General features: G+C 40.7%; 5 protein-coding genes across 6 annotated transcripts in view; 2 read left to right on the forward strand and 3 right to left on the reverse strand.

Annotated features, from left to right (window-relative positions):
* Positions 1-3,955: 3,955 nt before the first annotated feature.
* LOC114878648 (CCAAT/enhancer-binding protein) lies at positions 3,956-7,991 on the reverse strand. Its single transcript, XM_029192696.2, has one exon. It carries the CDS (start codon positions 7,288-7,290, stop codon positions 6,229-6,231), a length of 1,062 nt encoding a protein of 353 aa, XP_029048529.1. The 5' UTR covers positions 7,291-7,991; the 3' UTR covers positions 3,956-6,228.
* Positions 7,992-8,918: 927 nt separating this feature from the next.
* Positions 8,919-13,047, forward strand: LOC114878659 (longitudinals lacking protein-like). 2 transcript variants are annotated; one of them, XM_029192722.2, is made up of 4 exons: positions 8,919-9,079; positions 9,594-9,826; positions 9,895-10,109; positions 10,228-13,047. In XM_029192722.2, the coding sequence occupies exons 2-3, from the start codon at positions 9,638-9,640 to the stop codon at positions 10,087-10,089; spliced, it is 384 nt and encodes a 127-aa protein (XP_029048555.1). In that variant the 5' UTR covers positions 8,919-9,079; positions 9,594-9,637; the 3' UTR covers positions 10,090-10,109; positions 10,228-13,047. The 2 variants fall into 2 exon arrangements, with proteins under 2 accessions (XP_029048555.1, XP_029048573.1); XM_029192740.2 differs by lacking the exon at positions 8,919-9,079 and adding an exon at positions 9,145-9,483.
* On the reverse strand, positions 10,238-16,186 carry LOC114878642 (arrestin domain-containing protein 3-like). Its single transcript, XM_029192684.2, has 8 exons — positions 15,887-16,186; positions 15,152-15,304; positions 14,868-15,082; positions 14,552-14,743; positions 14,262-14,470; positions 13,948-14,168; positions 13,741-13,869; positions 10,238-13,664 (listed from the first exon to the last, which is right to left on the reverse strand). The coding sequence occupies exons 1-8, from the start codon at positions 15,999-16,001 to the stop codon at positions 13,648-13,650; spliced, it is 1,251 nt and encodes a 416-aa protein (XP_029048517.2). The 5' UTR covers positions 16,002-16,186; the 3' UTR covers positions 10,238-13,647.
* Positions 16,187-18,197: 2,011 nt separating this feature from the next.
* LOC114878192 (KRR1 small subunit processome component homolog) lies at positions 18,198-19,554 on the forward strand. Its single transcript, XM_029191710.2, has one exon. It carries the CDS (start codon positions 18,434-18,436, stop codon positions 19,454-19,456), a length of 1,023 nt encoding a protein of 340 aa, XP_029047543.1. The 5' UTR covers positions 18,198-18,433; the 3' UTR covers positions 19,457-19,554.
* Positions 19,555-19,978: 424 nt separating this feature from the next.
* LOC114878185 (polypeptide N-acetylgalactosaminyltransferase 2) overlaps positions 19,979-22,734 on the reverse strand; it is a 104,473-nt gene continuing 101,717 nt past the window's right edge. Inside the window, exon 10 of the mRNA XM_029191698.2 lies at positions 19,979-22,729. Within this exon, the coding sequence (XP_029047531.1) occupies positions 22,460-22,729 (270 nt within the window). The 3' untranslated portion in view covers positions 19,979-22,459. The remainder of the gene's footprint in view (positions 22,730-22,734) is intronic.

Genomic DNA, 22,734 nt, shown 5'->3' on the forward strand with positions numbered 1-22,734 from the left:
GAGGCGCGTCCCTGATGCGTCGCGCGCGTCTAATATAGCAATGCAGGCGTGGAATATAGGTCGCACGCTAGAACGCTCTTTTATATATGCCGCCACACGCTCGAACATCGGATCGTGGCGAAGGTGGGCGCACGCGCGTGTGCATTAAGCGTCGCACGCTTTTACGAATTCGTTAATTTAATTTTCAAATTTTTCTTTTCAATATCACTTTCAACCCGATGCCGATCTGAATATTTTACGCTTCGATATCCGGCTTTCGGCGTTCATGACTAAACGACGAGACGCGAGCAGAAATGATTCAGAAACATTCACGCGATTCTTAATCGAACGGAATAGAAGGTTCTCATCTAGAAAAATAGTCGGCTGCTTATTTTAATTCCTACGGAGTTCCGCACGTACGTCTACGACCCGTTACGGCCGGCATAACAATGCATGACGTAACTCTCTGGGGTCGAATCCTCCTTACCTCCTCCGTGCAACGATGTTACAGGAAAGTGAAACTCTCGGAAACCAGGTCACACCCACATCGTGCTCGCAGCAGTGAACCGCGATGCCGATCTACGAGTCTCCCCTTTTAACTCTGGGCCAGATACTTTTCACTTCGACCGAACGTGCCGCGAACATGGGGACCCGCAAGAAGACGGAGAACTTTTTCGTACGTGGATTCTTCTGGCATTGGCAGAACGATCTCTTCGCCTGTCCTGGGGTCGAATTCATGCAGACGCGTCAGTCGTCCCGATGCACCAGCGGGCCGGCTTACGATAAGACGTTGAACTACGACGAGATAAAATTTAACATCGGTGATGGTTTTTGAAAGGTAGATTATATTGATCAATGACGTTCCCTTGAAAAATCACGGCTGTACGAAACAGTTGGAATGTCTAATAAATTATATTGAAAATAGCAATTGAACCATTTTAATTTCATTTCTATAGGTTTGCAACGAGATGTTCCTTCTTGTTACCGGGATATCAGGTAAGATTAAAATGCAAATTAACGAACCTGAATAATTATTAAAATTAATACTCTTATCGTTTCTGTATGCATGTATCGAAAGTGTCACAGGTAAGTCTATGATTACCATCGGGTTAATCATTAACGTCTCTCGTCTTCGTTAATTGGCAGTCGCCTGATCAGCTTAAAAGCGTCTACGGAACGCGTTTGGCCGCTCGGATACGCTCTCTCGTATGCGTTCCTCTTCGAAGGAGGGAAAAGGAGCGGGTGCGTGGGTGAGAAAACGGTGTTGGTGGTAGAGCTGGCCCTAACCCATATACCGTTGTAGCCAGAATAGAGAGCGAACGAATAATAGGAGGGTGGATAATAATACCGTGGCCAGTTGTGTCGTTAATAACGACGACATTGTCAAAACTTGAAGACTTTGAGCGAAGGAAAACAACTCAACGACACGGAGTACAATATCTCTTTTCTAAACAATATAAAATTCATCGAGTACATAATATTTGTCACCAAAGTGTCGTAACAAATGTATACGACAATTGGAATTGAAATTTGTATACATTTTCTATACGTTTCGGAGTCAATGAATTTATAATTCGAAACAGATTTTCATTTCACAGTTCCACGAATAATTAACCGAGTCGAAGATGCGTTGAATTGGCAGTGTCTCGTTCCCCTTTGTTTCCCACGGATCTCCCGAAATCCACGCTTCGGAGGTGCTTGTTTTGTTGGCAGTGCTCGCGTCTAAAACTAGCCACGACCGCGACATGTGCACGTAGACATCCCGGCGTCAAAACTTGCTGCATTATGTCATAGTTTCTAACCAGCTGCAAGCCCCCTTCCATTCGTAAACGGAAACCTGTACGTTTTTCGTTTTTCTCATTTCCTGGGTTCGACCCGAAAAAGCGACCGGTACGACGCAGCGCAAAAACGCATCCGATCATCCTGACGATAGCCTTATCTCGTTACATCAACTTCGCGATTATGTAACTTTTAACGTAATTAAAGTATCGATTAGCCCGCGACAGGTGTGTTAACGCAACTCGAGCGACACGAAACCAGCCGAGACACTGGAGACTCATTAAAATCCATCATTTCTGAAATTAGTACTCGATTATTCTGATATCTTTTATTCCAGATGGAGAATTTCTTTCGGAATATTCGAGGTTTAGATTCTTTTTCACATTTCGGAGTTAAAACGTTGAATCCTACGGGATCGTCAACGTGATCTCTAATGTCATTAATAATCCACGTTATCCTACGTCTGACCACTCGTCACTTTTTTCTACCGTAACAGACAGCTCAATAAAATTTCAATATGTTAAATAGATTCGCAAGCCAGTGCGCTCTTCGACTCCGGAACAAGTTGATGTAACGTAAACAATTAATTACGTTACCCTCTTATCGTTCGATCATATGAAAATGCCAAATAAATCTTACCTTGATCAACTTCATCCTGGTCCGAATATTTCGCGAGGAACAGCTAGAATTTGATCGTCGATGATTTATCGAAGTCAAATACAGTGTCTATGAACGTTCGCTTTCTCTTGCCCGATAAGATCGTTTCGCAAAATATTTTCGTGCCCCGGGGGAACTTTTTAAAAACGCCACCAGTGCCTTTCGAAATTCGACCGAAGATGAAACGGTAGCCGATCTTAAACGAAGGTATTTGCATTTGTAAAGCATTAACGCGCTCGTTCGATGTTGTCTCCGTTTGTCCTGTTGAATTGCTAATTCAAGCTTATTTCGAGCGCGGATAATCGACGGTTATCAATCACCCGTCGCGTGGAAATGAAATTCATTATCAATTCACCGGGGAATCCACGAGGAACGTCGCGGTTCGAGGAAAATCGAAACGCGGCTGCGTCCTAGCATCGTTCGTTAAATGTGTTGGAAAACCTGTTGCGAGCACCCGTGCCACGTGGGTAGTGCCGTTTTATCCAACAACCTCTGTTTCTCTCGAAATCAATTTGATTAAAAAAAAAAAAACTCGTTGTACGAGCTGTTTCCACGTGATGCAGCTAAGATATTATCCGCAATTATCAATGACCGTCGCGTTTCTTCGTTATCTTCTCCGTTTCTCTTTTCGTTCAGATTATTCAGATTATGTCACAAACGACGACAGTTTAGCTACTCCGCGTGTTTATTTTATTTTCTGATTGAAAAATTGATGCTATCTGTTGTCAGGCTTCAAAGTGCAATTTTATAAACATTATAAAATTTGTATCGATCGTTCGAAAAACGAGAACGAGCGTTTCTTCGCGGGCTTTTGCGCGTGACGGGTGTTTGCGCACGTGCGCACGACGAAAATCATGGAACACGTAGAACGTTGGTATCCTGTTCCGCAAGAGTGCAGAAGAAACGCCGCGATCGTCACAATGGTGTTAATCTATTTATCTGACTAACAACAAACTTATCTCGTGACTCATTCGACGTCGGATTCGCGCGGCCAACGGGTCTCGATCGCTTTCCGCTCGCACGTTTACGCACGGGCTCGATTTTTACTGCTGGATTAATAGATGACAGTTTTATTGTTGCTCTCGTTTACGTCAAAGCAGATTTACTCCTTTCAAAACTGCGTATTACGCAGGTGAATAATTTTGTTACAATTTTGGTAACGGATACGATATTATTAAATAAAAATAAAAATTAAGTAATTTAGAGAAGGAGTAGATAAAAATTTTCCTCCTCTCAATGGATCCTCAATTTTTTCGTTTCTTCCGGTTTCCGCGTTTAGACCCCCCGCTCGCAGCAAGTGCTAGTAAACTAATATTGTGTAACCCACGAGTCTACGTAAACACGAGTAGCGTGTGTAAATATAGAAGCAATTACGAGCCGGCGCAGAGGTGGTTTCGTATTAATTCGAGTTCCATTTTATCGTCGTCTGAAGATAAAGAAATTCTCTAAAAGACACCTCATCGCGGCTCTAAATCAAACGCAGTTTAAAAAAAGAACTTCTGATAAACCAGGAAGGTGTGAACAAAGGTTAATGCCATAGTTTCTTTCTTTCTTTTTTTTTTTTTTCTTTTTATATCAAAATATATTTGTGCATAGACAAGAAGACAACCGTGGACAGGTAATCTCGTACCTAACATACATCAGTCATACGCCGAGGAACGCGTGCACATCGCGCATGCACGTGCACGCTCGTGTGCGGGACATGCGTGGGTGATGTACGCGTGCACACGTTGATTTCAGTTTGTGCATCACCGAGAGACCCGATAATAAACGTCTTAGAAGAAAAAAGAAAAGGGAATAGAAATAATAGAAGAAAGTTATTAAAAACTTGTCGCACAAGTACGTATGGTAAAGGTAATTAAACAAATATCGTCGTTCTCTCGCACGCGATTGAATCTACGAACGAAGGACGAAGAAGAAAAAGAAGAGAGAGAGAAAAAAGAAAAAAAAAAAGATAAAGACATGAATGAAGCCCGCTTCACGCGATTTTACGGTAACTCAATTGTAGAGGGACTCGGTTGGACCGAGTCCCGGGTAACGTCAACGAAATATATATCGTATATTATAATATGTATCTCGCCGCAATCTCTTAGCATTACGCGTTCACATTAAAATGTATAATTAAAATGATCGTTTCGTTGAACACACACGCGCGCGCGCACATTCGACACATTTATTGTTATTTTTTTCTTTTTTTTTATTCGCGCTCTTTCATTCGTTCCATTTCTCTCTCACTCACACGTAAAACACGATTCCGTTTTCGCTTCTCTAACAAAATATATTAGCTTTTTTTTTGTTATGTACATTATATATCTCGAATATAATAAAATTAAAATATAGAACTATAATACAAAGGTCGTGAGTAAGGGTGTGTGTTCCTTCTTTTTCTTCTCTCTTTTTTTTTTTTTTTGTTTCTTCGGATGCTTTCTCTCACCCTGTTCAGAAGAAAAAGAAATACAGACGCACGAATTCGAGATGGGGTGGCATCGAAGTCGTAGTCGTCGCATCGATGCTGATCGCAATTACGTTATCTCGGTGTATGCCTTTTTAGGTACATGGTAATGAGAAAGATAATCTAATTTAATCGGTCCGTAATTAAAGAACGATTCTGAACGCAACGCGGTTGCACGTGTTACACATCGCGCATACAATATTACATCGTCTCTGTGTAGTGTCTCTGCTGCGTGTTTTCGTCTATGTGTTTGTGTTCCTTTGTGCGCGTGTTTTTCCTCGTCACACGTATACGATCATGGGTAGGCGCATCAAAAATGTATAACGTCGAAGATTTATGCGAACGAAATTACTTATGCGAGCGTCGTATTCCCGCGTTCCCTGTATTGGTACGTATACATGTGTCTCTCCCTCCCTCTCTCTCTTTTGCGTATACGCAAGTATTATACTCTTAAGACGTGTGAACGTACGTGTACGTGATTAATGCGCTTGTACACATCGATGCGTGATTTGTTCGGAGTTGCAACGCGTCCGCGTGTCGCGAATTACGCGATCGAATGAGGCGGCGAACCAGCGGAACCACGCGGTACCACCACCCCACAGTCTTTTACGTACTTTTTTTCAGAAGAATAAAATTGGATACGATAGAAAGAAAAAAAAAGGAGAAGAAGAAACGAAGAAAATCGAATAATTTTCATCTATCCTCCGGAGATGTTCTTCCGGAGTTATAAAAAAAAAAGGGGGCAACCGCGACATGGCGGACACGCGGGAATCGAAGAAATTCTATTCTCTTTTTCCTTTTTCTTTTCCCCTCGAATCATACTCCGCTGCGTATCTTAAAGAAGAAAGTGTCCGATGCACTCGGGTGTATAAAAACAAGTTCGCCATGAGCAAGAGGCACTTTTCCACACGAAGTTGTCGACCAAGTTCCCCAGCTGCCGAAAAGCTTTCCCCGGAAATCGACGTGGTCTCTTCTTCAAACGAGTCACGCCTCTCCTTCCTTCTCCCTCCATTTCTCCTCCGTCCCTCCGATGTTTTCCAATCCTATCGCGTCTTTTCTGGTACTCGAGCACGACGCACGTGCGTCCCGCGTTTCTACGCGCGCGGGACCAGACAAAGACCACGGCTAAGTCCACGGAGTTATGCTTTCTTTTGCTCGTTTCTGCTAAAGGATACCGTTCCGGGACCATTAGGCACAACACTCCTCCGAAAAGCGGAAGTCGCTTGGAAAACGATTCTCTTTCACAATCGTATCGGCCTGAAAGGCGAGGAACGAAGGTCGGCGTGGTTGGACGAGAGAAAGGCGTAACAGAGGCGGCGCGATGCGACCGCATCACCGCTCGACGACGACGCCGTTTTGCGCTACATGGGTCCGACCGCGTGTTGCTGGAACTGGTCGAGGTGCCTGGAGATCTCCCGGTGCAGTTGTTCCGGGACGACGCCGACGCTGCTGAACAACGATCTTAGCACGTTCAGCTCCTCGGTCAGTAATTCGATCCTCTTTTTCAGCAGGTCGTTATCCTTAACAAGTAGCTTCACCTTCTCCTCGGTCTCCCTCGATCGCACCTTCGCCTTCTCGCGGCTCTTCCTCACCGCTATGTTGTTCCTTTCGCGTCGTCTTCTGTACTCGTCGCTCGCTTTGTCGATGGCCTTGGTCTGTTTCCTGGCCGCGGCTGCGGCGTTGTTCGCGTGATGTTGATGCGCCATCACCGGCTTCATCGGGCCGCCTCGGGGCGGTGGTTGGTGAACAGGCGCGCCCGGATGACCACCGGGAACGGTGGACGGTGTCAGGGTGGTGAAGGTAGGTGCACCGTTTGCGAAGGGACCGTTCGTCACCGGACTGTACCCGCTGGGCGCGTATTGGGGACAGTGGCGACGGTAATCCGCCGGATCGAGTGGTTCCTCTTTGATGCTAGGCGATTCGGAGCTCGAGCTGTTGCTGTCGCTGCAACTGTTGCTGCCTTGGTGGTAACTCGCCCCGCTGTGGACCGGCTGCGGCATGTAGGCCAAAGTGGTCCGCGGATAACCCGGCGTTCTGACATGCTTCACGGCTCCGTTGTTCGCCCCTAACATGTCCAATAGGCCGTCGTTGAAGTGGCTATCGTCGATCAGGTGTTGGAGATCTAACGATATCTCCGGCGTGTTCAGGTCTGTCAGCTCACCGGCCGCGGCACAGTGTTCCGCGTACTGTTGGTGAAGGCTAGCCTTGCTCGCCGAGACCTTGCTCACCACCGCGCTGCCCTGCTGCTGGCTGTGATTGTGATTCACCTGCAGCGCCGAGTTGTTGTTGTTAGCCGTATTGTTGTTGTTGTTGTTGCTCTGATGATTGTTGTTGTTGTTGAGCACCTGAGATTTCTTCAGATCGGCCGCAGGGTGGGCCTGGGCCTGATGGGCCGCTGAGTCGTACATGACTGGTGAATCCATAGCTCACTCGCACATCACAGATACGATAATATCTTTCCACAATTCTATTATCACCTCTCTCTTACCGATTCAACCAGTTAAACGTCTTTATGATTGTTATTATTTTTTAAATTTCTTTCTCTTTCGAGTCCGAAACAAAACTTGGTAACACGTTGTCCGAGTGTAACGGAGAGCCAAACACGTTCAGGCTGAAACTTTACCGCGAGAACGACCTCGAACGGTGAAACGGGGATTTTCCCGTGCGGACGGGCCGAGATCTGACACTGGTCCAAGTATCAAAACGCGACCCTCGACTATTCCAATTTTCGAGGACAAAGGCGTCAAGCACCCCGGGATACCTTATCTATCCTCCGGAACAGGGTAACACGATTTCTGTCTCGACGAAACCGCGTGGTCCGATCAACACGTTCACCACGCCTACGCGGGCTTTTTCGTGATCGCACGATACACCACAAGGGGAATGCTCGGAAAATGAAACAACGATACCACCCTGACGAGAGCTGGCGCACGACTGAGCGGCTTTGCGGCATGTCGCAAGCTTTCAATGTGGCGTGCGTCCGAGAGCAACTCCATGCCTCATTGCGCTTGCGCTCGCGCTTCCCTCGAACCGTTCCCGTTCCCCGCGACTCTTTCCTGCTCCCGCGATCCGCGCTAACAGCGCGGTGCGGATACCGCGCGTCCACCGTCCTCTCCCTCCACGCCTCTTTCGATTCACTACTTCTTTCTCTTTCTCTTTCCCTCTCCTTTCTATCTTCCCTTCCTCCCTCTCTCGTTAGCTCAATCCTTCTTTGTTTCCCTTACACGCTGACACGCTGTCGTCCCGTCGCGGCATCGCGCGACAGGAAAACTTTTCCGGTGCTCGCCTTTCTCGGTTCTATTTATAAGAATTTATACACGAATGCCGTCCTTTCGATCCATGGATTTTCCATGAAAACCCGAAAGGTTTCCCGCTCGATTTTCGTTCCCTCCACCAAAGATCTTATCTACCATCTAGCCGCGGTTCGAACATCGTTGGATATTGTACGCACAGAGGACGAACGATTTGTTTCGCGGGAACAGCAAACCTACGATTATCGTTTGCCGTCATCGTTGTCCACTCGATCGGAACCGATTTCTATGTAATAGCGGGTACATTTGATTTGTCAGTTAACGCATGCTGATATCTGTCCAATTGCTTGCGTGAGATTGCGCAATTAGCGGTAACACAAAGTGAGAGAGGATATTATCGCTAATAGACGCGAGATCCTTACTCAGAATTTACGGTAATGAAACGGTTGACGAACGATGCGCTCGCTGGGCTATATTTTTATCTATGCGCTAAAGTATATCACCGAGCAGTTCGGTCCAAATTTAGAGTAACTAATGAACCGGTTAAATAGTTACTCTGTTATATTGACTCTGTTCTTTATATAGTACTTCGGTTCCGGAAGATCGCACGCTTTAAGAATACACGCAGAAATGCATTTTATGCGCTGCAATGACGTCGATACACAATTTTGGATTGACATTTTCTGCTGCGAGAATTTCGAATGTTCCACCAAGTGATGAAAATCGACGCTTACAGCGGCATCTCGTGTAACGACGGTAATACCACTGGCTGTCGGTACAGAATTTTCTTAACCGATCCGCGACGGAAAGATCCGAATCCGACCGAATTTCTTCGCCGTGATATTAGCCACAACAAAAAATTGGTAACATTCGTGTAAAAACTTTTCGGCAATATATATTTTTCGCGTTCATTTTGTGATTTACCGTTCCCATCGAGGATTCACCGATCCAACGATCGAAGGTGAGTTACAAATTTCGTTAGGTTATTTTTCTCGCGGGTTTCGCGTTGCTGGGCCGTTTTGGGCCTGCGAGTACCTTTGACGGAACGGTCCGTCGGATGTACGCGTATTGTTATGATAAAATGCGAGTAACACGTCATGCAAAGAGTTTTCAAGTTTTAGAGTAGGATCAATTTATGTTCCAATTCGATGCTTCATTTTTGTTTTTCTTTCTGCTTTGTCGCGTGCTGTCGAACGCGTCGGGCATGAGCTGCTGAGTGTTTTTTTGGTTTAACCTAAACGAAATCTGGTAGACAGAATTCCGCGTGATTTAGCAACATTCTGTTGTGAATTTTGAAAACAATACTCCTCATTTTTACCATAAACTTACGCTTGTATCATTTTCTTCATCGTTAATTTAACGCACGTATGTGTTTAATTTGTCCCTTATGTTTTTATTACGTTATTTATATAGCGTTAACATTATTAATTTTCATGTTATTTTATTTGATCTGACTTGGAACGTTTTTGTTTCAGCTTTCAGATTCAATTGAAGAACATTAGGACATTGAGCTTCAACAATGGCAGATGAACAGCAGCAGTTTTTTCTTAAATGGAATGATTTCCAATCTAATATGGTATCATCGTTTAAACATTTACGGGATGAAAAAAGTTTTACAGATGTGACATTAGCTTGCGACGGTCAGACTTGTAAAGCACACAAGATGGTGTTATCTGCTTGTAGTCCATATTTTAAGTCTTTATTAGAGGTATGTTATTGCGATAATTTCAACATAACTTTTTAATCATTAGATAGCTAATCATCCAGCTCTTTCAGGAAAATCCGTCCAAACACCCCATTATAATTCTAAAAGATGTCGCGTACAGTCACCTTCAAGCTATTTTGGAGTTCATGTACGCGGGAGAAGTTAATGTTTCACAAGATCAATTGCCTGCATTTCTTAAAACTGCTGATCGATTGAAAGTTAAAGGGCTGGCAGAAGCACCGGGTGCCATCAAGAGAGAGGGTTAAAAGTTTCGCTCATAGTTATGGTAAGATAATATGTAACATATTTCTCAATTTAGAAGGCTTTGATTATTTAATGGCAAAAATTGTTATATGATATTTCGATGAAATTTTCAAACGAGGAACGTATATTTCCTCTTACAGGATTTTGGGAAGTGTGCGGACTGATAAAAAAGAAAAGTGTAATAATGTAAAGTGATTGCGTAAAGACATATACCACACACTATAAAAAAAAAAACACACGCTACGTGTGCACAACTCAGTGTCCTCTGGTTCATGACTTGGATCAACACACAGCGACAATGTAAATTATGCCTTTTTCTTAATCTCAGTTAATGTTAATGTTGTATTGAATGTATGTATACAAATACGGTAGAGATGAAATGTTGATGTTTGTCTTGAACCCATTGCGCCATAATGTGGTAGCGACAACATTGATTATTTTTTTAAAACAAAGTGCTGCAAAAGTAATAAGTGGGTCACGATAGTTTACAATACACAAGACAGTTTTGTGAATCAAACGGAAACGCTAAAAGACATCTTTTGCAACTACTGTTTTTTAAAATGAATCTACTGACTCACTATACTTTCCTATCGGCGGTTCCGCGGTAGATCTGTTTACGTGGTATTCAAATTTCTTCGGTCTATACTTCAGTCTTACGAGGTCTTTCTTATGATTTTCTTTTCAGTAGACGTTACAGCATCATTCTATTTTACCGTAACATTTGCAGAAACATTATTAAGATTTTTCCAACATCGTGCATAGTTGTATGATTTTGTTAACACACTCTCTGGTATCGACTTGGAAGAAATTTCAATCGTGAACCGTGAACAGATCTTCATCACCCCGATTATCCCATTGAATAATGTTAAATCAAGTTTACTGGAAGTTGTAACATGCGTGTCGTATATCGCTCTCTTTTATTACACATGCAGTTATTTTTCAGACTACCGAAAATATGAAAATGATATTCGTGTATGTATGATGTAGTTTGAAGAGGGAAACAAAATTTGGGGGGCGGTGATCGTTATATTTTCTTCTCCGCATAAAAACTTCTATGCGAATGATTCTTTTGTTGTTTGATAAAGGATTGAAAAACAATTGCGTGTACGTGGATTGATGAATCGTGTCGTTTCTCAACACCGAATATTTCAAATTCCTAACAGATAACATCCATTCGGTACCGGTTACCTCTTCTAGTGATCATGATTTCTTACTTAACCAAATACTGCCAGTATTTGTACCGGCGTATTCACAATATTACCGATAGACCAAATTTATTTATGATAATAATATATTAAGGGTTGAATGTCTTAAGTCGAGGGAAGGTTATTGTAATATAAGCGAAGCAAATTTTTGTAAAGTCGGAGCGCACAGTTCCTTTCCCCTCCCGAAGAAAATCAGGATAATCAGAGAGTTTTAAAGAAAATGAAAAGTCAGGAAACATTATCGAGTCAAGAATACATGTATCGACATGTATCGCACGGAAATTCATCGATATTATTTTATTCTATTTTATTTTTTATTACTTTATGCATTCAGTACTTTGTTTCTTAGGAACTCACAGATTTTTTTTTTTCTCTCGCCTTTCAATATATTTGTAATCAATTCTTGGCTCTATTCGTTTTATTTTGTTCATCCTTCTGTTTGTTGAAATTTAACGCAATGTTATTTCGTATAAAAAAAAAAAGAATGAAGCATATCATTTTTTTCGACGCGACGAATACCTTTTTTTCTTTCTAAACTCGTATTTTAAATAAACACGAGTACTTCTACGACACCGAATGCCAGTTCAGGATTACTCATTTGTTGTCTCCGTTACACCAGAAACACGTTGGGAAAACAAAACGATGTAAACCAATTGTCGTAGCGTATAGATTTTATTTAGATTGAACGTCGGATGTTCCCGTGAATAATTGCGTTCAGTGTATATAATCGATTGTAACAAGCGATTTAACTTCGGTAAAATTTACAGCACATAACACGTTGAACGCCGCACTTAAAAACATTTAAAAAATTTTCTTTAATTTTCTACTTTTTACTTTACAAAACTGATATACATGATATTGAATTGTCTTTTGATCTTTTTTATTGTAATTATTTAATTATATTCGTGATACCGATCACCGGCATTCAACGCGTTAACAAACGATTGTTGCACCTAAAAACAATAAATATACTAAATGGGACCAGTTGCAACAAACGTTAACATTAAAGACAGAATTGAAACTGAATTTTTATTGTCCTCGTTAACCAGCCGCACATTATCAATTTTTACTCGTTTATTTATCCCCAAACAAATGGTACAGCAGAAAGTAAATCTTGCACAGACATCCGACAATAAGTTGCATGGGAAAAAAGAAAAGAAACAAAAGAAAAGTGAAGATCCGTGTCTATTGACAGTATTTAAGTCAGCCTTTAACATTAAGATGGTTGCTTTCAGTTCCTACAATGACACGTTCATCGGGCATTTGGTGGTTTAAAACGCAAATCGTACCGTGTGTGTATTTGCTAAAGCGTAAAGTTCACCTAATATACACCTAGAATAGAAGATGTTTATATATGAGTAATGAATTCGAGATAAGTTCGCGACTTGTTGATAAGCCTTCCTCACGTTTTTCTCTCGATTTCATTAAACAAACGCGTACAAATGACACACGTTTCTCGCAAACCTGTTTTGTTTTTTTCTTGTTTAATCTTTTCTTCTTTTTATTTTTTTATTTGAACTTTTTGAGAACGACCGATTTGCAATCTCTTGGTTGCCGAAGTTGTTACCGACGAATCTCTCATTCCTTTTATACTCCTATTTTCATGCAATTCTATTCTTTTTGTTTTCCCTTTTCGAGATGATATTCGTTACCCTTTCTCTTTCCTTTTTTTTTTTGCTAATTATAACGTGACTCGATGATGATTATGATTACAATATGACGATGTTGAAATATGAAATAAATTGTGTAAATATATACCATTTTCGTAAAATCGTTGCTTCTCCCTTACTTCTTTTAACGGTAGGAAAAGAAAACAATGAAACTTTATTAATAAAAATATTCATTTATTTGTAAATATATGAGTACTATGTAGTATCGAGCAAAGTAGGCTTTCCAAGGAAAAAAAATTTAGTATATGTAACTGAAAAGTGCGAATAACAAGAATATCAATTCAAATTTTCCCGCGCGAGCGTTTGTACCCAAGCAGTGGTCCGCCACAGGTCTATATATAAGGGGCTTTCTCCCCTACTCGGATCAGTCTCCTCGGGACTGCCTAAGGGGAAGGATGGGGGTCCGGAGATCGGAAGGTCTGTGGCGAGGGCCAAAAACCCCAGAATTGGGAAATCCAAGACTACAGGGGAGGTCGGTAACCCTTCTGTTCGGGGATGTTTCCACCCTACCCCGGCGAAGGGGGGTTATTCACCATTTTTCCTGGGGCAGTCTACTATACTCGATACTGTATATTATAAACAGGAAATATAAAGATAAATAATGACAAGAATATGAAGGCAGCTTAAAGAATTATAGAGGTTGATTTTCACAATTTTTTTACATTGATTGAAACTTCTTTCTCCTTTATTGTCTAGGCATATCTGAAAAAGAATATTGATGGTTGAAAATTTAAAAATAAAGCGTAACTGATTTGTTATATGATAAATAAAAACTTACTCGGCACTGGATAATTGAACACAGGATACTTAGGTGCAAAAGGATCGCTCGCACCGATCACGTAACTCGACTCATCTTGATCTTTAATATTGTCAGCCCTCGACATGCATTCCTCATAAGATGGAGGTGCTGGATAATAAAGGTAATTAATGAAAATCAGTATTGTTAATATCAAAATCTAAATACAAATCGTCATTAATTTCTTACGTATATTGTCCCAGTTGGTAGAAGTGCTTGGTTGATTTGGATGAACGAAACCAGGAGCCGAATGTGGAGGCTTCGAAGAAGTATCCAGTTGTTCGTCAGCCGGAGAAAAAGGTGCGGTAGGTGGCATTGGCATTGGTATCGTTATGGGATCTGGTCTTATGAACGAGTACAGTGGTATTGTTCCAATTAAGATAGGGTAACTTCTGCTGATTTTGCTGTGCCTAATTTCATAAACAATATGAATCACTATTTTCCTTTTGGTGTAAAGTTTACACCCTATAAGATAATGTCTATTTCCAATTAACGGTACTTACATTCCCGAAACGTGAATGGTAACAACCAATCTATATTCCAAATCTAAGATACTGCAAAATTCCAAATTAGATGGTGGTATGGGTGGTACCAGAAGTTCCATAATCTTTTGTCCATTGGTGGGAAAGGGACCAAACAATCTAGTAGATTTGATTTCGGTGTTCTCTCTTTTTTTTTCGTGGTGCGGGAAGGAGGAATGAAACGTGAGTGCCTTTGAACAAAATATAAAAATGAAATAGTCATCTAATATTCGTTACAATTAACATGAATATTCGTAGAATCACTCGCTTACTCGTTCCAGCTTCACGCTGATCTTGGTCATCTGTACACTGGGTGACAGATTTTGATAGTCTATCATTGATTCTATAGTTTGTCCCGGTACGTATCCGGTTATTGGTACTCTGACATGCGAATTTAATTTACCCTTACTGAACAGGCAACAGCAGAGGTGAAATTCTTTTTGAATTTCATCGTCGATCCCCAGCTATCAAATTGAATATGATAATAATTTAAGAACATTAATATAAAGTAGGAATTTAAAGCGTTATGGAAATGAGATATATATATAGTTATATAGGAAATTTCAAAAAAGAAAAATGTTTTCTTACGCATATTTCACGGTGCGCGTTCAAATCCAATATGGTGACCACCGTGAACGCGCGCTTGCTCTGGTGATCGAACTTCCATGGTCTGTCGATCACAGCTTTTACTGTATACCTTACGTGACCGTATTGGTGCTCAAAACTGCTGGGAATGTGCTGGGGCAGCTGGAAACTGAACTGATACGTATGCTGTCCTTCAGGAATTTTCACTCGTGAGCTCGCTGAAATTTATTACCATTTTTCAATGACACCGATTCAAATTCTTACGTGTCATAGAATTTGCTACTTACAATTCTGGTTACCCAGAATGCTGTATTTGAAGCTGAAATATTCCTCCGAATTGGTGAAAATTATGGTACGAGTATGTCTCTCCTTGTTTCTGGTGACCGTTTCATGTTCTGTCCAGCGAACATGAGCCTCACCCTTCACGGAGAGAAACAGCCCTACAATTTATTATACGTTCTGAGTAAATGATTTGTTAATGTTCCATTTCTAATATTTAGGAGTGAAGTTAATAGTGTAATGGACTCTTGTTATATTGCCACGTCAGCGATTTGATCCTCGCTAGAATTTTTAAATATGTTTATCTTCCTTCTTAAATTTTCTACCTCTACAGCCCCGTTCGCGGCAATATAACGAGAGCTTGCTATAAAATTTGCGCGCATCTTTCACCGACCGGAAGTGCAAGACAGATATCGCTAGTAGGAAGACCGATAACGGAGTAATCAATTTTTAGGAAAATCAAGAGATAATCAGTTGCGATTTATCGTTTTGTGATAAAAGCCGTCCGCCGTGACAAATAATGACACTTGCATAAATTGCTCTTATTGTTAGTAATTATTACGCAATTATGCTGAACATTTAACATTGTATTAAACAAAACAAATGATTTTTATGTTTCATTTTGTATCAAATGTTTGCAACACAAACGCGATAGGTGTCGTCTCTGAAACTACTTTACTTCTGTTGCAGTGTGTTGCGCCATTACCTTGTACATGCAAATTAATAGTTCTTCTGACACTCACCTCTAACAATTTTTTCCCTAGCAACATCTACTATAATTCTTCCCGTGACTGTTTCACCAGCCGCGTACGTGGCACTTGATCGGTCGAATTCCACGCAAAACTGTCTCAGCGACATTTTACATTAACAGTACACGGAATAATTGTTTCCTCGAGAACGAACATTGAAAGAGGACTCAATTAAAACAATTAGATTTTTATCAGAACAGCAGCTTGACGCGCAACGTGCAAGCTCATTGTGCGATTGGTTTCTAGCATCGATTGATCTGATGTCACGACTTTGGTATCAGTTAAACGAGTATCAATATGTGCATATGTGTATAAGTAACGATTACATATCTATCGTTATCATTCAGCTCGATTCATATTTGTCTTTTCTTTGTTTACTTCTTTTTGATACGTCTTTTCTAATCTTCTGTGATTATAGATTTACGTATAATTTGATTTTCCTTTTGTTCAAGGAAAAGAAGGATGTTTTGTAAACAGGATGTTATGGATTTCTATAATTATGTGCTGTTTTTAAAAAGACCGCCATATGTTAAAAATTTTTTTAATTTCCAGTACAGCGTTACCTATACAAATATGGCACAAACTACTTGGTGAGTTACCGATCGATCCTCCGGCAGTCGGTATGACTGGACATGTCTACTTTGGCAGGGTCATGACTTACGGGGTCCCAGGCACCCCTTTATGAGATTAGGTGTACATGCAAAGAGCACACTTCATCCCTACTTTCTTTTCATCCATACATTCTTCCCATCCCTACATTCCTTACATCGCTTCATCCCTTATATCCCTACATTCCTTACATCTCTTTATCCCTTACATCCCTGCATCACTTACATCCCTGCATTCCTCACATCTCTACATTCCTTACATCTCTGTTACCCTTACATCCCTGCATTCCTCACATCTCTACATCCCTTATATCTCTGCATTCCTCACATTCCTGCCTTCTTTATATCCCAACATCCCTTGCATCCCTGCATCCCTTTCATCCCTGTATCCTTTATATCCTTGTATCACTTATATTCCTGCATTCCATACATCCCAGTACCTCCCTGAAATTGAGTTGAAATTTTTGCGGCTATAAGGCCTGTATTTTTATACAAATTTAGTTCCTTTTTTCGCCACCAGAGGGCGCTGATTCGACATCGAAATTTTAGTTCACATTTTTGCCGCAAGAGGGCCAGAAACCGAGCAAGATTTTCGCGAAATTCTCGAAAATAGCGCCCCCTAGCGGCAAAAATTTGAACTAAAATTACGATGTCGAATCAGCGCCATCTGGTGGCGAAAAAAGGAACTAAACCGTGCTCCATTTCTGGCCCTCTGGCGGCAAAAATGTGAACTAAAATTTCGATGTCGAATCAGCGCCCTCTGGTGGCGGGAAAAGGAACTAAACCTTGCTCCATTTCTGGCCCTCTGGCGGCAAAAATGCGAACTAAAATTTCGATGTCGAATCAGCGCCCCCTGGTGGCGGGAAAAGGAACTAAACCTTGCTCCATTTCTGGCCCTCTGGCGGCAAAAATGTGAACTAAAATTTCAATGTGGAATCAGCGCCCTCTGGCGGCAAAAAAACGACCTAACTTACCTTTACTTACCTTTACTCGAAACAGTCTTTATAATATATTTATTATAAGGGATGCAGAGATGTAAGGAATGTAGGGGTAGACAGAATGTAGGGATGAAAAGAATGTTGGGATGTAAAGGATGAAGCGATGTAAGGAATGTAGGGATGAAAAGAATGCAGGGATGAAAAGAGTGTAGGGATGAAAAGAGTGTGGGGATTAAAACAATGTAGGGATGAAAAGAGTGTGGGGATGAAAAGAATGTAGGGATGGAAAGAATGTAGGGATGATAAGAATGTAGTGATGAAAGGAACGTAGAGATCAAAAGAATGAAGGGATGAAAAGAAAGTAGGGTTGAAGTCTGCTTATCGACACTATGCCATTCGGGGTATCTAAGATCCCGAGGTATCGGCGACGCTGCATACCGACATTTGCCATCGGGGTTTCAGGGACCCCGTAGCAAATAGCGCAATATAAGACCTAAAAACGAACAAATCGTGAAACTCACTTGTATGAGGTAGTGATGGGTACGACCGGATCTGTAGCGCATGCGCACTACAATTATTTATTATAAAACAAACTTGTAAATAATTAAGAAATTATTTACTCACAAACAATGAAAATGATATATTTGTAAATCACAAACGATTTCCAATCAATTACAGTTATCAGTTATCACAAAATATGTTTATGATAAAAAATTACTAAAAAGTTTTGGCTTACATCATGATTGAAATAAAATTGCTAATTACAAAAGAACTAATTTATCACAAACGTTAAAAATCATATTTTATTATTCCTTCCTGCTAGCTTCATATAAATAGGTTTGCAGTGCGAAGTATTTCACAATTTTATATTAGGATAGAGCAGATGGCGTGCATTCTCAAGGCACAAATTTAAAACCATTAATGTAGTCTTAATTTGAGGTTATAGTTTGTAGTTCAGTGCAATGATAGAACACTAAAATATTTAAATGTAAAAAATGAGTGATTCTGAAAAAGAAGACGGTCCTAAAGTGACCGGACCGGTAGACAATGCTTGGTCATTAAAAATTCCAGCTTTTAAGCCGGAAGATAATCCTAGTCGTCTGTTGGAAGAAAGTTCGTTTGCGACACTTTTTCCGAAGTACAGAGAACACTACTTGAAAGAACATTGGCCGCTTGTTCAAAAAGCTTTGAACGAGTATGCTGTTAAAGCAGAATTGGACTTGGTGGAAGGTAGTATGACAGTAAAAACCACGAGAAAAACATGGGATCCTTACATTATCATTAAAGCACGTGACATGATCAAACTTATGTCACGATCCGTTCCATTTGAACAGGCTGTCAGAGTACTAGAGGATGATATCGGTTCAGATATTATAAAAATATCTTCCCTTGTTAGAAACAGAGAGAAGTTTGTTAAAAGACGTCAGAGGCTTATTGGACCAAATGGATGTACTTTGAAATCCATTGAACTGTTAACAAATTGTTATGTACTTGTACAGGGGCAAACAGTGGCTGCACTGGGTCCTTACAAAGGTCTGCAACAAGTTAGACGCATCGTAGAAGACACTATGAAAAACATTCATCCAATTTATAATGTTAAAGCATTGATGATCAAGAGAGAGCTAGGTAAAGACCCAAAATTAAAGAATGAAAATTGGGAGAGGTTTCTTCCAAAGTTCAGCAGCAAGAATATCAGCAAAAGGAAACAGCCTAAGAAGAAGAAGGAGAAGAAACCTTATACTCCATTCCCACCGCCGCAAACTGAAAGCAAGATAGATAAGATGATAGCATCTGGTGAATACTTCTTGAAGGAGGAGCAGAAGAGAGCCAAGAGGAAGAAGGAACAAGAAGCTAGACACCAAGAAGCTGAGAAGAAGAGGCAAGAGCGCAGAGCACAAGCATTTGTACCTCCTGAAGAGAAACCTAAAGAAAAGAAGGAACAAGAAACAGATATAAACTTGGATGAGTTTAAGAAGAAAGTAAAGAAAGGATTAAAGAAACGCGGGGGACAATCGTAGCGATCTTTTGTGAATAGCAAGATTCGTTTTTAGAAATTTTGTTCATAGATGTATTTATATACGATATTTTTAATAAAAATAACACGTTTGTTGGTAAATTGTTGTTTAATTAAACACGTAAGTTTCTGGAATAAATCCACTTGTTTTATTAGAAAACCTTGTTCCTATAAGTACCATAATATCGCATCCTTACCATACAAGTATAAATACATATAAACATATACATACTGTATATATTTATACATATTATTTCTCCAGTTCGATATCATACATTTGCAAAATACAGAGTCGTAGAAATACAATGTGTACAGTTTGAAGACAGGTATTCGGACTGGAAAACGAACGTCCATTACGTTTATGTATATATATGTATATTTTCGGAATTATTTTATTAGCAGAAATTGTAAATTCGTTACAATTTCGTTATAGCTTAATAGAAGGGATATTCCGGTATTTCCCTTCGTTGATCATCAACAAACGATCACTTCGAACGATAAAAAAACCATTTGATTATCTTTAAACATTACCCAAACGTTGGTTTCACATACCGAGTCTTCGATCTATAGAATCTCTTCGAACGAATATCGTACAAGTAATGTAAAAGTAACAGACGTAATTAAAAACTAACAACCTTTAACGTTACAGATCACTTAGCCTCGTTTTTCGAACACGTTTCAAGAAATCGAGGCATGTTGCACCCTCACGATAGCACAGCCTTTCGAATCGAGGCTTTATCTTAACAAATACAAGACTAATGAACAATTCAACGTACCGTACGAGAGAAATTCGTGAATATTCGTTTTCAATGTACAGTGCAATCACTTATTGTATCATGGTTCGAGCACCAAAGTCGAGTGTGCTCGTCGTCGAGCTAAATTGCTCGGCTAACTTAACGTTAAGTCGCTCGTTATTTTTTTACAGTTTACAGATTCATGGAAGTACGACGTGTCTCGTAAGCTTACGTTTTCTAGACGCGTTATGTACAATTCGTTAAGCGCGATTATGGTTGTCTTTCACGAGAAGCACGCGACGAAAGCGGTGAACAATGTGGTTGCGTTTGATACCTTGTATATTTCCAAGCAATTCACTTGCTGTACAATTTCGAATTACTTATGATATTTCTTAACGATAAAGGCTTAAAAAAAATGTCCAATTTTGCCCGACACTAAATGTGTTCCCTTTTGATAACAGAGAAAGTATTCAGAGACGTCTTAGGACGGGAGACAGACGATTAAATTGATTACGTAGAAGTATTTACAGTATACTGAAAGGAAGCAATAGGGATTGGCACCCTTTACGATGTCTTGTATCTCTGAATGACTTTCCCGGGAACAGAGAAAATAGACTCAGGTGTAATTATTGCGGTTTAGTTTGATAAAAAGGCAATAGAGTTTAAACGAAACCTTGCAGGGTCGGCCCTGAGATTTCGGGGTTCGAGGCGAGCTCCGAAAAAGGGCCCCTTCACTGTATATGACATAAAAAAAAAAGGTATCGTGAAAATCGATGCGAAATCGTATAGACAGATTGAACTTGCATCATTTTTAAAGCGCAAGATTCTTATTTCGTATTTACAATTGATTAATGCCGATCGCGTGAATTCCAATTAATTTCAATCCGAATCTTATCGAGTATCACCTAATATTTCGAGTAAAAACAACCTCCCTCTCTATCAATGTACAGCGTTTCGTAAAGCTACGAGCGTGTGTATAGGCGATTAAAAGGGCGCGCTTGTTAATATCATACAAAAGCTTACAGTAGTAACTTCGTTAGCGTAATCACGATGCACGTATTTTATATACTTATGCACGTACGAACGTGTGGTTAGTGTCAATGCGAGACGACGGCAGTAAGATCATTGTCGTCGTGAAAGTATAAGTGTACAAAAGATCATCCCCTTGCTACGTATTGCTGTATTAGTCGTCTTTCCTCCTTGCCAATCGATTCGACGCGTTCTACATACACGATACGATTTCGTACGCATCATCGTTAGATGAAAAAGAAAAATTCATTTTTCAGGCTTATTAAGAGGATCTTCGAACGAACGTAAAGAACAACGCGTTCTACGTATACGTGTATGTACACGAACACGTCGAGTCCTTGTATTCGCACAACCAAGTAAGTATACGATTTCTTATACAAAAATAAATCTCTTTTGTGAGAATCATAGCGCACGCCTTTGATCGAGAAGCATCATTCAATTCACACCGCGATCGAGGTCGATGCTGTAATAAGTTCAGCTAAAAATAAGCAAGAATCGCTACTGTCTTCCATTCGCCTCTCATCGCTTAAGGCCGTTAAAACATGAGAAAATTGATAAAAACAACGCTTTGGAAATAACTGCGATTCGCACGCAATCGATTAAAATAAAAAATAAAAATAGAAAACCTGAAACGTTTATAAATGCTTCGATTCAAAGTGCACTATTGTCACTGGAGTTTGCTTAAAATATTACCGAGTTAAAATATCATCGGTGTTCTTTGTTTCTCATTTAAGTCTACTTGCGTAGTTTTCAAACGATTGAGATCATCGACGTTAAGATAAATGCACCGGGACGCAAAGTACACGGAAAGCAGGCTGGGTATCAAGGAATATTATCCGACGTTATAAAAGTTTCTCGATTCACCTCAGACCCGCTTTCTAATTGATTAAATGAAAAATAAGAAGCAACAACCTACTCTCCTTGGATAAAATAATAAATTCAATGACTCACTAGCGAATTTCATTCTCTGTTTCTAACGCTTTGATCGAGAATCTCTCGCGACAGTCTCATCGATACGAGTATATAATTATAATAATAATATCATACAATCGCCTATGAACTCTAGGAAGGTCCATCGATCATCGACCGGTTCTGTTAAGCAATCTTGATCTAGGATCGATCAGATCGCTGGTCCTGATCAAATCGACCCGTCTTCTTCTGATCAGATAACGCACACCTTGAGTCCTTCGCGAGTGACGACGGCACCGCGACTTTCACGAGCCACCGCTCCTCTTGTTCGCGAGCTAGTGATTATGGTTGTAAAGGTGCCACCTCTGCGTCTCGGCATTCGAATCGCATTTCTCCGCTGTGATCCCTCTTTGCTCGTGGTATCTCGAATCCACGCATACCGGGATCCTCGAATGACGGATCAGTCCACCCTCCAGGTGCCTCCATTTCTGGTTCTCGCTGCCGTCGCAGATCTGCATCAGCAACGTCGTACCCTTCGCGTACATTGGCAGAGTGAGACAGAGGTCGTGGTGCTTGATCAGACCGTCCTTGGTCAGGCCCCATTCCTGAA

This window comes from Osmia bicornis, chromosome 3, assembly GCF_907164935.1.
Source record: "Osmia bicornis bicornis chromosome 3, iOsmBic2.1, whole genome shotgun sequence".
Lineage (NCBI taxonomy): Eukaryota > Metazoa > Arthropoda > Insecta > Hymenoptera > Megachilidae > Osmia > Osmia bicornis.

Excerpts from the sequence above, each read along its gene's own strand:
- LOC114878648 (XM_029192696.2), bottom strand. The coding sequence starts at position 7,290 with ATGGATTCACCAGTCATGTACGACTCAGCGGCCCATCAGGCCCAGGCC.
- LOC114878659 (XM_029192722.2), top strand. The coding sequence starts at position 9,638 with ATGGCAGATGAACAGCAGCAGTTTTTTCTTAAATGGAATGATTTCCAA. Across the intron at positions 9,827-9,894 it reads ATTTTAAGTCTTTATTAGAG|GAAAATCCGTCCAAACACCC; the intron begins GTATGTTATTGC and ends CAGCTCTTTCAG.
- LOC114878642 (XM_029192684.2), bottom strand. The coding sequence starts at position 16,001 with ATGTCGCTGAGACAGTTTTGCGTGGAATTCGACCGATCAAGTGCCACG. Across the intron at positions 14,744-14,867 it reads ACGCGCACCGTGAAATATGC|CTGGGGATCGACGATGAAAT; the intron begins GTAAGAAAACAT and ends TCAATTTGATAG. Across the intron at positions 14,471-14,551 it reads TCAGCGTGAAGCTGGAACGA|GCACTCACGTTTCATTCCTC; the intron begins GTAAGCGAGTGA and ends TTTTGTTCAAAG.
- LOC114878192 (XM_029191710.2), top strand. The coding sequence starts at position 18,434 with ATGAGTGATTCTGAAAAAGAAGACGGTCCTAAAGTGACCGGACCGGTA.